The sequence below is a fragment of the Pan troglodytes genome, chromosome 4 (genome assembly GCF_028858775.2).
Source record: "Pan troglodytes isolate AG18354 chromosome 4, NHGRI_mPanTro3-v2.0_pri, whole genome shotgun sequence".
Taxonomy (NCBI): Eukaryota; Metazoa; Chordata; class Mammalia; order Primates; family Hominidae; genus Pan; species Pan troglodytes.
The window spans coordinates 130,700,632-130,719,648 of record NC_072402.2 but is presented as its reverse complement, the minus strand read 5'-3'; the positions used below and the strand labels follow the sequence as shown (position 1 = coordinate 130,719,648).

At 44.5% G+C, this 19,017-nt stretch overlaps 2 protein-coding genes across 9 annotated transcripts in view; both read left to right on the top strand.

Moving 5' to 3' along the window:
• The first annotated feature begins 4,104 nt into the window (after positions 1 to 4,104).
• Positions 4,105 to 19,017, top strand: part of AFF4 (ALF transcription elongation factor 4) — an 82,047-nt gene continuing 67,134 nt past the window's right edge. For 5 of the 8 annotated variants that reach the window (XR_010157001.1, XR_010157000.1, XM_016944953.4 and 2 more), the window contains exon 1: positions 4,105 to 4,768. The gene's annotated coding sequence lies outside the window, so the exon portion shown is untranslated. The remainder of the gene's footprint in view (positions 4,769 to 19,017) is intronic. The other 3 variants (XM_016944952.4, XM_016944951.4, XM_054684576.2) reach the window with 3 other exon arrangements.
• Positions 6,642 to 7,392, top strand: LOC112209236 (uncharacterized). The gene is given in 1 exon segment (XM_016953806.3): positions 6,642 to 7,392. A coding segment is annotated over 1 exon segment (573 nt). The 5' UTR covers positions 6,642 to 6,728; the 3' UTR covers positions 7,302 to 7,392.

The window sequence follows — 19,017 nt, the reverse complement described above, 5'->3', positions numbered from 1 at the left end:
TTTTGTGGTGATTGAAATGTTCTATATCTTGACTGTGGTGGTAGTTACACAACTGTATGCATTTGTCAGAACTCATAAAACTGTACATTATATACTTTTTTTTTTTTTTTTTGCGACAGATTCTCACTCTGTTGCCCAGGCTGGAGTGCAGTGGGAAGATCTCGGCTCACCGCAACCTCCACTTACCAGGTTCAAGTGATTCTCCTGCCTCAGCCTCCTGAGTAGCTGGGATCACAGGTGTGCGCCACCATGCCTGGCTAATTTTTGTATTTTTAGTAGAGAATGGGTTTCATCATGTTGTCCAGGCTGGTCTGAAACTCCTGACCTCAAGTGATCTGCCCACCTCTGCCTCCCAAAGTGCTGGGATTACAGGGATGAGCCACCACGCCCAGCCAAGGATGAATTTTATGATATGTAAATTTTACCTTCAAAAACCTAACTTAAAAACAGTACTCAGTTACTAAGTATTGCTACTCTAACAATATACATTAAATCTTTATTTTTTTTTTGAGACAGAGTCTTGCTCTGTTGCCCAGGCTGGACTGTAAATGGCACAATCTTGGCTCACTGCAACATCTGCCTCCCGGGTTCAAGCAGTTCTCCTGTCTCAGCCTCCCAAATAGCTGGGATTATAGGTGCACACCACTGTGCCCAGCTAATTTTTGTATTTTAGTAGACACAGAATTTTGCAATGTTGGCCAGGCTGGTCTCGAACTCCTGACCTCAGATGATTCACCTGCTGTGGCCTCCCAAAGTGCTGAGATTACAGGCATGAGCCACCGTGCCTGGCCTAAATCCTTCGTTAAAATCTTGCATGCTAGTAAAACAATCATATTTTGCTTTGAGATTTTTGTTTCTTTTTTTTTTTTTTTTTTTTTCAGATGGAGTCTCACTCTGTCGCCCAGGCTGGAGTGCAGTGGCACAATCTTGGCTCGCTGCAACCTCTGAAGCCCAAATTCAAGCAATTCTCCTACCTCAGCCTCCTGAGTAGCTGGGATTACAGGCGCCTGCCACTGCCCCCAGCTAATTTTTGTATTTTTAGTAGAGACAGGGCTTCACCATCTTGGCCAGGCTGGTTTTGAACTCCTGACCTTGTGATCCACGTACCTCAGCCTCCCAAAGTGCTGGGATTACAGGCATGAACCACCGTGCCCGGCCTTTGTTTCTCTTTTAGTTTTATGGTACGTCATTTTCTGCAATTTCTCCATTCTGCATAGTAGTCTTACACTGTTCTAGAACATGAAGTTAGAGACAGAACATTCACTTTGTTAAAACAGATGTAACTTCTTAAACAAAATGATACAATATTAAAATATTAAAAACTTAGAAATAATTTTAGGAACTTTTTCTTTTATTTGCTGAAACAGAGGAAACTTTTTTTCTGAGATGGAGTTTTGCTCTTGCTGCCCACGGTGGAGTGCAACAGCAAGGTTTTGGCTCACCACAACCTCGGCCTCCTGGATTCAAGTGATTCTCCTGCCTCAGCCTCCTGAGTAGCTGGGATTATAGGCACTGGCCACCATGCCCAGCTAATTTTAGTATTTTTAGTAGAGACTGGGTTTCCCCATGTTGGTCAGGCTGGTCTGGAACTCCCGACCTCAGGTGATCTGCCTGCCTTGGCCTCCCAAAGTGCTGGGATTACAAGCATGAGCCACCACACCTGGCCGGAAACTTCTTATTTGCAGAATAATGCCAAATAAAAGGCTATACTGGCCATTCCTCCCCTTTTTGGTTTTTAAATAAGGTTTCATTTTGTATTGAAAAAGTATCACTATCCTTTACGGAACAAAAGCATATTATTATTTGCGTTAGCCAAATAACATTTACTTCAGAATAAGCAAGGAAACTTAAAGTTTGTTACATATTTTCAATTTGCACCTTAATACTCATCTTTAATCAAAATTATTATGGTGTGGCCGGGAGTGGTGGCTCACGCCTGTAATCCCAGCACTTTGGTAGCCCGAGGCGGGTGGATCATGAGGTCAGAAGATCGAGACCATCCTGGCTAACACGGTGAAACCCCATCTCTACTAAAAATACAAAAAAATTAGCCGGGCGTAGTGGCGGGCACCTGTAGTCCCAGCTACTGGGGAGGCTGAGGCAGGAGAATGGCGTGAACCTGGGAGGCAGAGCTTGCAGTGAGCCGAGATGGCGCCACTGCACTCCAGCCTGGGCGACAGAGCGAGACTCTGTCTCAAAAAAAAAAAAAAATTATTACGGTGTAAAGTGACAAATACTCTTTTCTTTTGCCACTCTCCATCCCCTCAACCCTCCAACCTATACAGCCTTGTAAATCTTCTTAAGCAGAATTTGAAAGCAAGTAAATGAAATAGGCACAATTTCTGTGTAGGATAATTTGGTAATATCTATCAAAATTAAAAATCCTTTTGATCTAAAGATTCCAGGCTAAGGATTTATCATACAGGTATAATTTGCTCATTATATGGAGTTGTTTTTTGTTTTTAATTATTTTAACTTTTTTGAGACAGGGTCTTGCTCTGTCACTGAGACTGGAGTGCAGTGGTGCGATTAGGGCTCATTGCAGCCTTCACCTCCTGGGTACAAACGATTCTCCCACCTCAGCCTCTCTAGTAGTTAGGACCACAAGCCTGTGCCACCACAAATGGCTAATTTTTTATTTTTTGTAGAGATGGGGTCTCACTATGTTGCCCTGTCTTGTATGAGGTTATTCATTGCAGCTTAGCATATAATAGTAATGGCTTGGCAACAAGCGGAATATCCACCTGTAGGGGATTGGTTAAATAAATTAGGATGTTTGCATAAGTGGAATATTATTCTGCCTCTAGGAAGAAAAAGGTAGTTCATTATATACTGATATGGCAGGATGTCCAAGACATTTTTTTCTTTTTTTCTTTTTTCTTTTTTTGAGACAGGGTCTCACTCTCATCCAGGCTGGATGGCAAGCTCCCGGCTCACTGCAGCACCGACCTCCTAGGCTCAAGTGATCCTCCCACATTAGTCTCCAGAGTAGGTGGGACTATATGCATGCACCACCACGCCCGGCTAATTTTTGTATTTTTCATAGGGATGGGGTTTTGCCATGTTGCCGGGGTTGGTCTCAAACTCCTGGTCTCAAGCGATCAGCCCCCCTCGGCCTCCTAAAGTGTTGGGATCATAGGCCTGAGCCACTGTGCCCAGCCTATCCAAGATATTTGAAGTGAGAAAAAAAGGACTGAACAGCGTATACAGTGTGTTACCTTTTGTGTAAAAAGAAGTATCCCTATATTTTAATGTATTACTTACAAATATTTAGGGAAAGATACATTATTAAATGCTAAGTGATTGCCTTCCAGGACTGAAACAGCTAACAGACAGAGATGGGAGAATCAATTATTTTTTATTCTGTCATGTTTTGAGTTTTCTATTAAGACATTTCCTAATTTATATAGCTCTATAGAGAAAATGCATATAAAGAGTGAAGCTTAAAAGAAATAGTAGATGTTTAGAGGTGAAAGAAGTGTTCAGAATGATATGCTGAAGAAAAACATTAGTGGGCCGGGTGCGGTGGCTCACGCCTGTAATCCCAACACTTTGGGAAGCCGAGGCGGGTGGATTGGTTGAGGTCAGGAGTTCGAGACCAGCCTGGCCAACATGGTGAAACCGTGTCTGTATTAAAAATACAAAAATTAGCCGTAGGTGGTGGCTCCCGCCTTTAATCCCAGCTACTCCGGAGGCTGAGGTACTAGAATCGCTTGAACTCGGGAGGCGGAGGTTGCAGTGAGCCGAGATCCCGCCATTGTACTCCAGCCTGGGCGACAACAGCGAGATCTATCTCAATAAATAAATGAAAAGGAAAACATTAGTGGCAGAAGATGTTTGAATGACGAAGAAAGAGGGGCGGTTTGGCTTCTTAGGGTAAGTTTACTGGAAATACCGAACAGCCTCCTGCGTCCTTTGCCTTTTTGCTGGACCTCTTGAGGGCTCGAGGCTTCGACACCTGGAAGCAAGTCTAGGAAGCTCCGGGTTGGGCCGGATCCCCACCAGGGGCGAGGGGCGGAAGGCCTGGGTTTGTCACCTGAGCCCCAGAACCGGCATATCCGGTTCGGCCCGGCCCCGCCCTTCGGAACTTCACTAGCGGGCTACGTGCAGGAGGGCGTGAGCTCCCGGATGTGCAGGCCCTGTCCTGCCCTGGCAGCCCTGCCCGACGCGGCCGCAGTGCCCAGAGGCTCAGGCCTATACCGCTCGGGCGGGTCCTTTGCCTGGCCCGGGTCATCGGACCCCACAGCCGGGCACGTCACCACCCCGGGCGTCGCCTCCCGGCCCAGCCGGCCCACGGACCCCCGCCCCCTACTCCCCCAGCGGGGAGGGGCGCAGAGGCATCACGTGACGCCCCGCACCCGCCCGGTCTTGGTCACATGGTGGCACGGCCGCTGCGTCAGTCACAGCCCTGGCTGCAGGAGTCCAGCTGCCGTCGCCGCCGCCAGCGGACGGGGCGGGGATCCTGGTGCCAGGTCTTCGTTAACCCGCCCCCGCCGCCTCAGTCAGCTGTCCCAGCCCGGGCCCGACCGTCATGGAGCGGTGCGGGGCCTACGCCTGTTCCGTGTGAGGCGCATAGCTGCCGCCGCCGCCGCCGCCTTCGTTTGTCGAGGCCTCCGGAACCCCCGCCGCCTCCCGGAGCCCCTCGCCCTTGGCAGCCTGTCACCGCCCCCTGGGCGGGCTCGAATGCGCGTCCGGTGAAGGTGCAGGCCCGGCGCCGCCACTGCCGCAGCCAGGAGATGGTTCGGGCCTAGCGGAGCCGGGACTGGAGGTAAGAAGGGCCGACAGACTGACCCAGGGCCGGGCCGGGCCGCGGGGGTTGTGGCCGGGGCCGGGTGGGGGTGGGGGCCCGCAAGTTCTGCGGGGAGCCTCGGGGAGACCCTCCGGGCTGGGGCTGCTCAATCAGGCGTCACCCCTCCTCTCATCTGCGCGTCCCACCCCACCACCTTCCCGCAATAATAAGAAAATAAAAAAGCTAACCCAATCCTAACAAAAATTCCCAGAAATCCATCCGTTTAGTGTTTCTCCTTTCCTCTTTCTTTCCTCAGACGTTCCATCGGCTGATTTGTTACTTTTTCATATCCTCCTCAATTTCAAATTATGTCTAATTAAAGAGAAAATAGGCCCAGATTCTGGCTAACATTACCCAGCTAGTTCTCGCTTTCCTTCTCGCGATCCTGCGCACCTCTCCCACACCCCCACCCCCGCAAAAAAAAAAAAAAAAAGGAAAAATTTCCGCCTTCGACTTGCGAAGGGGATTGACTAAAAATGGGAACGTGGGGGTATAATACTCGAATACTCCCCCCTACAACTTCTGAATCGGTCTGTTACCTAGTTATCCCAGTAGCTTGTGCGTGGATATTGATGTTTAGGCCTTTCCTCCAGCTGCCTGTGCTTGGGGTTAATCTCGTAATTGACGTCAGTGCTTTGTTCCTTCTACTTTGCTGTTCCTTCCACTCTTTGAGGATGGATCATGGAGTACAGGAGTTTTGGGAGTAACCTTATTGCCTTTTCGTTTACAAACAGTATTATTTTCAGGAAGTGGAAGTACGAATCTGAAATGTTTGTATATGGAGTTCAAGGCGAAGAGTTCGATTTAGGGTTCTCGTAGTTTTGTCAGTTGTAATTCAGAATTTTGCGGTTTCTTCCCTGCTGGCCACATGGAAATTTTATACTAAGGCCAGTCACTTTTCCATTGACCAGTGTTTTTCTTGATGGAATCTAAGCTATAGGTGTCTGTGAATAGACTGTAAATGTAACATAAAATGTGTGCTGTTTTTCGGGCTCAGATATGAAAAGCGCAAAGCTTCGTTTCTGTATTGATTCTGCACTTCATAAAGTGCTTTTTAAAACTTAACTGGCCTTTAACTTATCAAAATTGAAATATTTATGAGAACTTTCTTAATTTGGGATTTGATAAAGAGCCTTTGTGGTCTGTGAGTCTGCCTAGAATCATCTTTGGTCATACGTGCATAAAGAAGTGTTGGCAAGTGGCCACTTGGTTTTCAACAAAGCTGGCTTCTTTAAATTTCTCAGATTCGTTTTCCTTATTATCACTGCATCTTTCAGCTCCTAAACATAAGAAAAATGCCCAGTAAGTTATTTTAAGTTATCTTTCAGAGTTAACTTAACTAAAAACCTGGAAGCAGTCAAATTTTTCTTTTTTTATTACCAGCAGTTTCATTCAATTTGCGGTGGTTTGCAGGCTGGTACTTTGATTTTTGTTAACTCTCTAGAAACAGTAGGCAAATTTTACTTTAAATAAAATTTTGCTTCAAGTGGGGACAAGATGGGGTGTCTGAAAAAAGAGCCTAGCTGTGTTAATTGGAACATGATCTACAATTTGGGAGTGTAAGGTGAAGCTGTGTAATTAAGAATTCTTAAAGATTGAATATTTTTGTTCTGAGTCACTTTCTACTTGTCAGATTCTCACATTCAGGTTGATACATTCTCTTCTGTGTACTCTTGAGTTATTGTACCCTTTTTGTAGCAATATATTCTGCAGCTGGGCCTGGTGGTTCACGCCTGTAATCCTAGCACTTTAGCACTTTGAGAGGCCGAGGTGGGCGGATCACCTGAGGTCAGGAGTTCTAGACCAGCCTGGCCAACATAATGAAACCCCGTCTCTACTAAAAATACAAGAATTAGCCAGGTGTGGTGGTGCACACCTGTAGTTCTAGCTACTTGAGAGGCTGAGGCATGAGAACCAAATTAGCCAGACATGGTGGTACATGCCTGTAGTCCCAGCTACTCCAGAGGCTGAGGCACGAGAATCGCTTGAGAATCGCTTGAACTGGGAGGCGAAGGTTGCAGTAAGCCGAGATCACACCACTGGAGTGCAGTGGCTCCATCTCTGCTCACTGCAACCTCTGCCTCCTGGGTTCAAGCGATTCTCCTGCCTCAGCCTCCTGAGTAGTTGGGATTGCAGGTACACACTACCATTCCCAGCTAATGTTTTTTGTATTTTTAGTAGAGACGGGGTTTCAGCAGGTTAGTCAGACTGGTCTCGAACTCCTGACCTCGTGATCCACACGCCTCGGCCTCCCCAAAGTGTTGGGATTACAGGCATGAGCACTGCGCCCGGCCAACCTAGGCGATGTCTCAAACAAGCAGAAGCCTACTATATATTTTGCACTGTAATTTTCTTTTTTTCCCTGTCTCTTGCAGATATTGAGGGATGCATAATAATTTTCTTACAGATCTGTTACAGGGTCTTTGAGGAAGTACTATATTTATTCCTCTTTTTATCTTCCTCAGTATTTTACACAATTACTAGATTGAATTTGAATGTGATAATATTTTGAACTTGAAATTGTTGTTCTATCAACTTATCTTAAGATTTCACAAAAAGGTAATGTAAAGAAAGCTGTATGAGCAAAGGATCAGTATTTGAAAGGGAAAAACCTGTCAGTTTCAGAAGATGAGACAGAAGATGAAGCTTTCTGAAAGTTATATATTTTGCCTTTTTTGAGAAGGTAAGGTAAATGCCGTAGTTTTATGTGTACCTGAGAGGAACAAATAAAACAGGTATTTCTTCCTTTGTGGCCATCCACTGGTTTAGAATGGAGTTCAAAAATCTATGAGGACTTTTCTTTGTGGTATTTTTAATAAAATCAAAGAGGTATTCTTAAGTATTGAGAGCACACCTGGACAATGACCCAGAAGTACAGCATGTACTATAAAAAATTGATGACTTAGATTTTTTTTTACTTTAGCTTTATTCTACAGATATCTCACTATGAAGACTTTTCTATACGATATAAAGGTTCCCAGCTCTCCTGCATCCTTATTATGTTTTACCCATTCCCTTATTCATTTCCTCTGATAAGTTGGAACAATTCTATTTGATTTCTGGGAGGGTGTTAGCTAGTCTCAGTTATTGTGAAAGAAGGTGTAGTGACTAAAGACTGCATAAAGCTAACCTGACCTGTTACCTTGCTGCTTTTTCCTTTGGTTTAAGAAAAGCGCTCCTACTGGCCAGGTGCAGTGGCTCATGCCTGTAATCCCAGCACTTTGGGAGGCTGAGGCGGGCGGATCACGAGGTCAGGAGATCGAGACCATCCTGGCTAACACTAAAAGAATACAAAACATTAGCTGGGTGTGGTGGCAGGCGCCTGTAGTCCCAGCTACTTGGGAGGCTGAGGCAGCAGAATGGCGTGAACCCAGGAGGCGGAGCTTGCAGTGAGTCGAGATCGCACCACTGCACTCCAGCCTGGGCAACAGAGCGAGACTCCGTCTCAAAAAAAAGAAAAAAAGAAAAGCACTCCTACTTGTTGTTAACTCCCTATACATACCCTTCTTGGTTATTTGAAGTAATACTCTAGTATACGGAAGAGGGCAGTAATACATGTTCCAGTTACTGAGTTTTGGCACATCATCTGCATTCCTATTTGTCTTGATGTTCATTTTCGCTGGTATCATATCTTGAAAGTTTTAACGATACTGGGGCACAGAAAATATTAGAACCTCCAAATTCAATTCCAGAGTATTCCAAAACATTTTAATACTAGAACTATCTATTCTATTTTTGAAGAAAAAAAAATCTTAGCTGCCTGCTTTATCAGCTATTCTTTATTTTTAAAAATCTGTAACCTTGCTGGGCCCGGTGGCTCATGCCTGTAATCCCAGCACTTTGGGAGGCCAAGGTGGGCGGATCACGAGGTCGAGAGATCAAGACAATCCTGGACAATATGGTGAAACCCCGTCTTTACTAAAAATACAAAAATTAGCTGGGCATGGTGGCGCCTGTAGTCCCAGCTACTTGGGAGGCTGAGGCAGGAGAATCGCTTGAACCTGGGAGGCGGAGGTTGCAGTGAGCTGAGATCGCACCACTGCACTCCAGCCTGGCAACACAGCAAGACTCCATCTCAAAAAAAAAAAAAAAAAAAAAAAAATCTGTAACCTGAGGAATGTTCTGACAGAAGGCATTTTATGTAACTTCTTCTCTCTTGGAGTTCTTAATGAACTGTGTTGGTGGCTTTTAGGCAAGGAAACATAGCTTATTAGTGGATACTGTTTTAAACTAATTACTTCAATAATCATTTCCTAGGACAGGTAAAAGAACTTCATGTATTCTTTTCCCAAGGTTGTTGGGTAGGAGGAATCAGGGACTGACATGAATAGACTGCACTGGAAAGCCAGTATGGTTTGATTATCCAGAGATCTGTTCGGGGACAGGGCTGCCTAGAGTTGCTTTGGGCCTAATAGCTCTCCCAGGATTTTGTCAGTTTGGAGTTGCCTAGTGGGTTATGACTTTTCCTTTTCATGTCATCATTAGGGAAGGGACAGTTTTATGGAGAGATGAGTACCAGCCAATACTCTGCAGAGACACACCTTCTCACCTTTTTGCAGTTGCTTCCATTTCTTCCAATTGGAATATTATTTCTTCTAACTTGTTTCTTACCTGTTAAAATTTCACCGTTTTTAAAGGCCTGATTTACGTTTCATTGTGTTCTTGAAGTTTTGGTTAATTCTTCACCCCACTCCAGTTGTGATCTACTTCCTTTCAATCTCTGCATCACTTTGTAGCTCCTTTTTTTTTTTTTTTTTTTTTTTTTTTGAGACAGGGTCTCACTCTGTCATCCAGGCTGGAGTGCAGTGATGTGATCTTGGCTCACTGCAACCTCTGCTTCCCAGGCTCAAGCAATTTTCATAACTCAGCCTCCCGAGTAGCTAGGACTACAGGTGTGCACCACCATGCCCTGCTAATTTTTTTTGTATTTTTTGTAGAAATGGGGTTTCGCCCTGTTGTCCAGGCTGGTGTACCTCTTTTAATTATTTGTTATGCAGCTACTATGGGACTATAGCCTGCTGAGTAACATCACGAAAAATGTATTAGGGAAGACACTAGTAAAAGAAGGACTGTAAGTGTTGTAATATTTCATTATGTGTTTCTAAAATATAAAGATTAAAACAATCCCAATATTATACACTAAAAAAAGTAACACTCATTCCTTAATATCATCAATATCAAGTGTTCACATTTCCCTGATTATAGTTTTTGTATTGTTTTTACAATTTTTGTGAATTAGGATCCAAATAAGGTCTGTATATATTACATTGGGTTTAGGTAATCGATACTTTTTTCTTCTAATCTATAAGTTTTCCTCTATCTTTTTATTGTGGTTATTCCCATACAATTGGTTTGTTGAAGAAGCCAGGTCTTTGCCCTATGATACTTCTCAGAATCTAGATTGTGTTGATGAGATCCCAGTGGTTTCATGTAATACGTTCTTTTGTCCCTTGTATTTTCTGTAAATTTTATTTATTTTATTTTTTTTATTTCTATTATTTGAGATGGAGTCTTGCACTGTCACCCAGGCTAGAGTACAGTGGCATGATCTCAACTCACTGCAACCTCCGCTTCCTGGATTTCAAGCAGTCCTGCCCCAGCCTCCTGAGTAGCTGGGTCTACAGGCGCCTGCCACCATGCCCAGCCAATTTTTGTATTTTTAGTAGAGACAGGGTTTTGCCATGTTGACCAGGCTGATCTCGAACTCCTGACCTCAGGTGATCTGCCTGCCTCGGCCTCCCAAAGTGCTGGGATTATACGTATGAGCCACTGCACCTGTCCTTTCTGTAAATTTTAATAGTTAACATCTAGAAGTCTGATCTGATTTAGCATTAAATAAAATAACATTTTAAATAATGACATTTTAAATAATAATAATAATTATTATTTTTTTGGACAGGACTGCACTCGGTTACCCAGGCTGGAGTGCATGGGGCAGTCACGGCTCACTGCAGCCTTGATCTGCTGCACATATGTGATCCTCCTGCCTCAGCCTTCCAAGTAGCTAGGACTACAGGCACGAGCCACCATACCTGGCTAAATTTTTTGGTTTTTGCAAAGATGGGGTCTTGCTGTATTGCCTGGGCTGGTTACAAATTCCTGGCCTCAGGTAGTCCTCCCACCTCAGCCACTCAGTGTGCTGAGATTCCAGGCATGAGTTACTGCACCTGGCCATTTTTCCGTTTTTTTTTTTTTTTTTTTTTTTTTGAGACGAAGTCTCACACTGTCACCCAGGCTGGAGTGCAATGGTGCAATCTTGGCTCACCACAACCTTCACCTCCCAGATTCAACTGATTCTCCTGCCTCAGCCTCCTGAGTAGCTGGGATTACAGGCACCTGCCACCATGCCTGGCTAATTTTTGTATTTTTAGTAGAGATGGGGTTTCACTATGTTGGTCAGGCTGGTCTTGAACTCCTGACCTCATGATCTGCCTGCCTCAGCCTCCCAAAGTGCTGGGATTACAGGTGTGAGCCACCTTGCCTGGCCCATGTTTACATTTTTAAATGGTGGGAGAAAAATCATTTTTTTTAGCAAGTCAATATTTTAGGAAACTCAGATTTCTCTCTCTCGCTCTCTTTTTTTTTTTTTCCTGAGATGGAGTCTTGCTCTGTTGCCCAGGCTGGAGTGCAGTGGCATGATCTCGGCTCACTGCAGCCTCCGCCTCCCAGGTTCAAGTGATTCTCCCTGCTTCAGCCTCCCGAGTAGCTGGGATTACAGGTGTGCGCCACCACACCTAGCTAATTTTTGTAGTTTTAGTAGAGATGGGGTTTCGCCAGGTTGGCCAGGCTGGTCTTGAACTTCTGACCTCTGGTAATCCACCTGCCTTAGCCTTCCAAGGTGCTGGGATTACAAGCATGAGCCACTGGGCCCGGCCAGGAAACTCAGATTTCAGTGTCCATAAATAAAGTTTTACTGGAACACAGGCAGCACACCCGTTTGTTTTTTGTTTATGTATTGTCTGTGGCTGCTTTTGCTGCTGTGATGGCAGAATTTAGTAATTGTGACTATATGGCCTGCCAAACCTGAAATATTTACTGTGGCCCTAAAAACATTTGTTGAATCCAGCCTTAGTGGATACTTGGGTTTGAGGATTTCTTTAGGGTTGAGCAGTTAGTTACAAGGTCCCCATTTACTTGGTGGCTGTTAGGGTTTTTTGTTTGTAGAATATGTATATTTGTGTAATACATATGAGTATAATACACATATATTTACATGTATTACGTGTATTATATATTTATATATTACACATCTTGTGCATTATATTATATATACTATACTATATAGTATAGTATATATTATATAGTAAGTATAGTATATATTATATGTAGCATATATAATATACTCTGATGTATATTATATACTATATAATCTGTGTAATACATGTATATATTTTGTGTGTGTGTGTGTGTGTGTGTGTATATATATATATATTTTTTTTTTTTTTTTTTTTTTGAGATGGAATCTCACTCTGTCACCCAGGCTGGAGTGCAGTGGCATGATCTTGGCTCACTGCAACCTCTGCCTTCCGGGTTCAAGCGATTCTCCTGCCTCAGCCTCCTGAGTAGCTGGGATTACAGGCGCTCGCCACCACGCCCGGCTACTTTTTGTATTTTTAGTAGAGATGGGGGTTTCACCATGTTGATCAGGCTGGTCTTGAACTCCTGACCTCGTGATCTGCCCGCCTTGGCCTCCCAAAGTGTTCAGATTACAGGCATAAGTCGCTACACCTGACCTGTATAGTTGTATGTACGCTATTATGTCGTATACTATGCAAGTGAGCATTACCGTCTGAGCTTTGCTTCCTATCAGATCAGATTCTCATAGTGATACAGACAGGAGGCAGGGAAATACTGGCTAGAAGTGGGTGGGGTACCTGGTGAGGGCCCCTCAAGCTTGGACCCATAACCCTAAATAAGAACTTCACATCCCTGTTTTCCTGCCTGAATGTTTCCTTTTCCATAACCACTCTGGCCCACCACGCCCCTCCACCCTGTACCCATAAAAACTCCAAGCTCCACTAGCAGAGGAACAGAGTGGTATGGCAGAGGAGAGAAGAGAAGAAGCAGAGAGGAGAAGCAGCAGCTGGACACCGGAGACTATGGGTTGGAGAGGATTTCAGCTGGGGACAGCTGAGCTCCAGGGGAAGGTTATCTTCCCACTCCATCCCTTTTCCAGCTCCCCATCCTGCTGAGAGCCACTTCCACCACTCAATACAATCTCTGCATTCAGCATCCTTCAAGTTCATGTGACCTGATTCTTCCTGGATACCGGAGAAGAACCTGGGTACCAAGAGGGCAGGATGTGAAAGGCTATCACCCTGACCTTCCAGTGAGCTTAACACTTAGCCATCCGTGGACAGCAAATGATAAAAGAGCATTGTTTGTAACACACACCCTCTGGGGCTCCAGAGGTCGTGGGCAACCACCCCTAGATGCTGCCATGGGCCGGTATGGGGTTAATTCCTGCTGGCACCCAAAAGCTTCTGCACCCACTCACCCTGTGTGCTTCCCCTCCCACAAGGGGTTTGAGCATGGCGGGTAAGCAAGTGAGCCACCCCTGTCACAAGTCACGTGATGGGGTCGAGGGAACTCTGCCGTGTCAATAGGAGCTCGAACCCTGTTGTGAACTGCACATGCAAGGGATCTAGGTTGCATACTCCTTCTGAGAATCTAACTAATGCCTGATGATCTGAGGTGAAATGGTTTTCTTTCAAAATCATCTCCCCGCAACCCCTGTCCATCCATGGAAAAATTGTCGTCTGTGAAACTGGTCCCTGGTGCCAAAAAGATTGGGAACTGCTCATCTGCATGACTTTCCTGAATCTGGAATGCACACTGTGTTCAAGAACTGGAAGGGACTGGTAGAAAGTATGAGATTAATCTGATGAGGAGACGAGTCAGATCAAGTAGAATATTGTAAGCCATGTTGAGGACTTTAAAGTTTATCTTAAAGTAAACGGAAAGCTTATTTAAAAATTTTAAGCAGGAGTTAGGCAATCTGACCTGACTTTTGTCTTAGAAAGATTACTTTGGCTGCCGTATGGCATATAAAGAGAGACCGAGGGAAGTAGAAGTCCAATTAGAAAGGCTGTAGCGTTTATTCAAGCCGAAGATAAAATGTGGTGTGTTTTGAACAGTGGCAGTGGAAAAAGAAGTGAGGAGGGAGATTCAAAATATATTTTGGCAGTTATGGTGATGGATTAGATTTGAAGAGAGGTTGAAGGAAGAATTCAGCAAAAGCAGTTGGCTGGCTGGATGCATTACTATTAGGATGAGGATAACTGGAGGAGAAGTGGTTGGTGATAAGGGAAAGCAGATCAGAAAATTAATTTTAGATGTATTAAGATCGAGATTTTTGGGATTGGGCATGGTGACTCATTACAAAGTTCTTGTAATCCCAGCACTTTGGGAGGCTGAGGTGGTAGGATTACTTGAGGCCAGGAGTTTTAGACCAGCCTGGGCAACATAGTGAGATCTTGTCTCTACAAAAAATTAAAAAGAAAAAAAAATTACCCAGGTGTGGTGTCATGCATCCTTTAGTCCCAGCTACTCAGGAGGCTGAGGTGGGAGGAGCACTTACCTAAGGAGTTTGAGGTTACAGTGAACTATGATTGCACCACAGCACTCCAGCCTGGGTGACAGACTGAGACCCTGTCTCTAAAAAATAAAAAATCGAAATTAAAAAAAACAGAGATTTCTTAGTTTTGAAGCCTTTGGGATTAAAAAAAAAGATAATACAATTTTTTTTTTTTTTTTTAATAGAGACAGATTCTCCCTATGTTGCCTAGGCTGGTCTTGAATTCCTGAGCTCAAGCAGTCCTCTCACCTTGCCCTCCCAAAGTGCTGAGATTACAGGCATGAGATGTAGTGCCTAGCCCTGATTTAGATTTCTTAGATAGCCAAAGGGCATTGTCAAACAGGTTCCTGGATGTGTGGTTTTGTATTTCAGAAGAGAAAGTGTCATGGGGAGCATATGTGGGCATTCTGGTTGTAGGCATAGAGTTGTTTTTTTTGTTGTTTTTTGTTTTTTGTTTGAGACAGTCTCACTCCGTCACTTAAACTAGAATGCAGTGGTACGATCTTGGCTCACTGCAACCTCTGCCTCCCAGGTTCAAGTGATTCTCATGCCACAGCCTCTTGAGTAGGTGGAATTACAGGCATGCACCACTATGCCCAGTTAATTTTTTTTGTTATTTTTAGCAGAGATGGAGTTTCACCATGTTGGCTAGGCTGGTCTTGAACTCCTGACCTCAAGTGATCTGCCTGCCTTGGCCTCCCAAAATGCTGGGATTACAGGTGTGAGCCACCGCGCCTGGCCACATAGAGATATTTTAAGCTTTGGGAATGTAAGGAGAGGATATAAAATGAACGAGAATAAGACCCATGTCTGAGCACAGTGGAGCACCACTTTTGAAGACATCTGGTAGGTAGGATGGGAAGAGCCAGAGGAACTGGGGAAGCTGGGAAGGCTAAGTGTTACAGAAGCCAAAGAGTATATCAAGGAGAGATAAGTGGCTGAATGTATTGAATGGTAAGTCAAGTAAAATGATAAAATATCTGTTGAATTTAGCAATATGGAAGTTGCTAATGATCTTGGCAAAGAAATATGATGTGGGAAATCGGAAACAGAATGTTGGGAAATTGGAAACAGAATGTTGGGAAATTGGAAACAGTAGAATGTTGAATAGTGATTGGTTACGGACGGCATTTTGGAAAGTATTAGTAATTTGGCTGTATCTACTAAAGTTGAAAATGTTCATCCTCTGCAGTAGTTCCACTTCTAGCTGTCTATTCTAGAAGAACTCTCACTCATTGGTACAAAGAGATGTGCATAAAAATGATCATTTAGCATTGTTTGTAATGGCAGAGAAAGGGGAAACTACCTAAATATGTGTCATCTGGAGAGTAGATAAGTAAACTGTGTGGATACACAGTGAAAATAAATGAACTACAGCAATGGATTAACCTCATAATGCTGAGGATTCAAAAAACTGAGTTGTTAAGAGTATACCTTTTTAATAATGTTGAAAAAATATGCAAAACAATTCAGTTTCTTATTTAGAGATATATACATATGTAGTAAAAGTACAAAGAAAATTCCTAGCTGGGTGTGGTGGCTCATGCCAATAATCCCAGCACTTTGGGAGGCCGAGGTGGGCCGATCACTTGAGGTCAGGAGTTTGAGACCAGCCTAGGCAATATGGTGAAACCCCATCTCTACTGAAAATACAAAAATTAGCCTGGTGTTGTGGCAGGTGCCTGTAGTCCCAGCTACTTGGGAGGCTGAGGCAGGAGAATTGCTTGAACCTGGGATGTGGAGGTTGCAATGAGCCGAGATCGTGCCACTGCACTCCAGCCTGGGGAACCAAGTGAGACTCTGTCTGAAAAAAAAAGAAAAAGAAAAGAAATTCCTGAGAATGGTTGACACCAAAATCAGAATAGTGTCTACTGCTTACAGGGGGAGAGAGTACTTGGAGATGTGATCAGGAGAAGTACACAGCAGCCTTCAACTATGTTGGTAATGCTTTTATTTCCTAAGGTGGTTGTTTGATGGGTAGCACAACTGTTCACTGTATTGGTCCTTATCTTTTAGGGTAATATTTTATAAAATGAGTGGTTGCTGAGGAGGTGGAGAATCACCAAAAGTCCTTTTGAGAAGCTTGGCTGGAGAGAGATGTGGGGCCAATGAAGACTTTTTTTTTTTTTTTGAGACGGAGTCTTGCTTTGTTGCCCAGGCTGGAGTGCAGTGTGGCGATCTCTGCTCGCTGCAACCTCTGCCTCCTGGTTCAAGTGATTCTCCTGCTTCAGCTTCCTGAGTAGCTAGGACTACAGGTTTGCACCACCACGCCTGGCTAATTTTTGTAATTTTAGTAGAGACAGGGTTTTGCCATGTTGGCCAGGCTGGTCTTGAACTCCTGGCCTCAAGTGATCAGCCCGTCTTAGCCTCCCAGAGTGCTGGGATTACAGCAGACATGAGCCACCATGCCTGGCCTTTTTAAAAATTTTTTTTAAGAAGAATATGTTTGAATGCTGATGGAAAGGATTCGTAGGATTCACTAGAGATGGAGAAGTTGAAGTTGTTGGAGAAAAAATCGCAACTGCTAAAGGTCTAGAAGATAGCAAAATGAGGATAATTGTTCTTTGTTAGGAAGATTCGAGTTTTTTTCCTTTGTCACTGGGAGGGAAGAGAATAGATGTAGACGCTGATAGTTTGAAAGTTGATGGTTGATTGATAAAAATATTTTTCTTCCATTTTTTTATTTTTATTTTATTTTATTTTTGAGATGGAGTCTCGCACCGTCGCCTGGGCTGGAGTGCAGTGGCGCAATCTTGGCTCACTGCAACCTCTGCCTCCTGGGTTCAAGCGATTGTCCTACCTCAGCCTCCCGAGTAGCTAGGATTACAGGCGCCCACCACCATGCCTAGCTTGCTTGCTTGTTTGTTTGTTTATTTATTTATTTATTTATTTATTTATTTATTTATTTATTGAGATGGAGTTTCGCTCTTATTGCCCAGGCTAGAGTGCAATGGCACGATCTTGGCTCACTGCAACCTCTGTCTCCCGTTCAAGTGATTCTCCTGCCTCAGCCTCCCAGGTAGCTGGGATTACAGGCATGTGCCACCATTCCTGGCTAATTTTGTATTTTTAGTAGAGACGGGGTTTCTCCATGTTGGTCAGGCTGGTCTCGAACTCCCAACCTCAGGTGATCCATCTGCCTCGGCCTCCCAAGGTGCTGGAATTACAGGCGTGAGCCATCGCGCCCGGCCAGGCACGGCTTATTTTTTGTATTTTTAGTTGAGATGGGGTTTCACCATGTTGGCCAGGCTGGTCTTGAACTCCTGACCTCGTGATCCGCCTGCCTCGGCCTCCCAGAGTGCTGGGATTACAGGCGTGAGCCACCATGCCTGGCTGCTTTTTATTTTCATTTATTTATTTTTGAGACCAGGTCTTGCTCTGTTGGCCATGCTGGAGTGCAGTGGCACAAACATAGCTCACTGCAGCCTCAAACTCCTGGGCTCCAGTGATCCTTCTGCGTCAGTCTCCAAGTAGCGAGGACTACAGGCATGCACCACCTTTCCTGGCTAATTTTTACTTTTTTTTTTTTTTTTGAGACAGAGTCTCGCTCTAGTGCAGTGGCGCGATCTCTGCTCAGTGCTAGCTCTGCCTCCCAGGTTCGCGCCATTCTCCCGCCTCAGCCTCCCGAGTAGCCGGGACTGCAGGCACTCACCATCACGCCTGGCGCGCGCGCGCGTGTGTGTGTGTGGTACACATGGGGTTTCACCGTGTTAGCCAGGATAGTCTCAATCTCCTGGCCTCGTGATCCACCCGCAGGATGGTCTCAGTCTCCTGGCCTTGTGATCCACCCGCCTCAGCCTCCCAAAGTGCTGGGATTACAGGCTTGAGCCACCGTGCCTGGCCTAATTTTTACATTTTTTAAGAGATGAGGTCTCACTTTGTTGCCCAGGCTGGTCTGGAACTCCTGGGCTCAAGCAGTCCTTCCACCTTGGCCTCCCAAAGTGCGGGGATTGCAGGTATGAGCCACTGGGCCTGGCCCATTGTTTCTTAAAGCAGAAAAATAATTTATTCCAAAAGATGGCAGAGAGCCAGGTATGATGGCTTATGCCTGTAGTCTCAGCTACTCTGAAGGCTGTGGCAGGGGGATTGCTTGAGCCAAAGAATTTGAAACAAGCCTGAGCAATATGGCAAGACCCCATCTCAAAAAAAAAAAAAAAAAAAAAGACGGCAGAAATAAGATTTTCATCCTGAAAATGTAATTTGGTGTAGTTTTGTTGGGCTCTTCCCTCTCAACATGCCTTCCTACTGATTGCCCCACTGGAGTCTTTTTTGTCTAGTAGCAGTTTTTAGACCCGTCACTGAGTCCCATGTTTTGATAAGGCAAGAGCCATCTTCAAATCTATAAATTCCAAGGGATAGATTAATATATTTCTCAGAAGAGAGCATCTTCTGTCTTAGAAGAGTCCATAAACATTGTGTGGAATCAGCACAGTTTAGGTTAAGTACACACATAATTCATCAAAGTGTAAATAAGGTCAAGGAAAAAGTACTGCATTGTGAAAAAAAATTCAAATGTGGTATGAACATTTAAGGCAGCTGATGCCCCAAACAGGCAAAGTCGAAGAAGGTGGCCTGCATTTGGAGGTGATTTTGCATCCAAAAAGGAATTCGCTTTCTTGATTTCAATGACTGAACACTGTAAAACATGTCT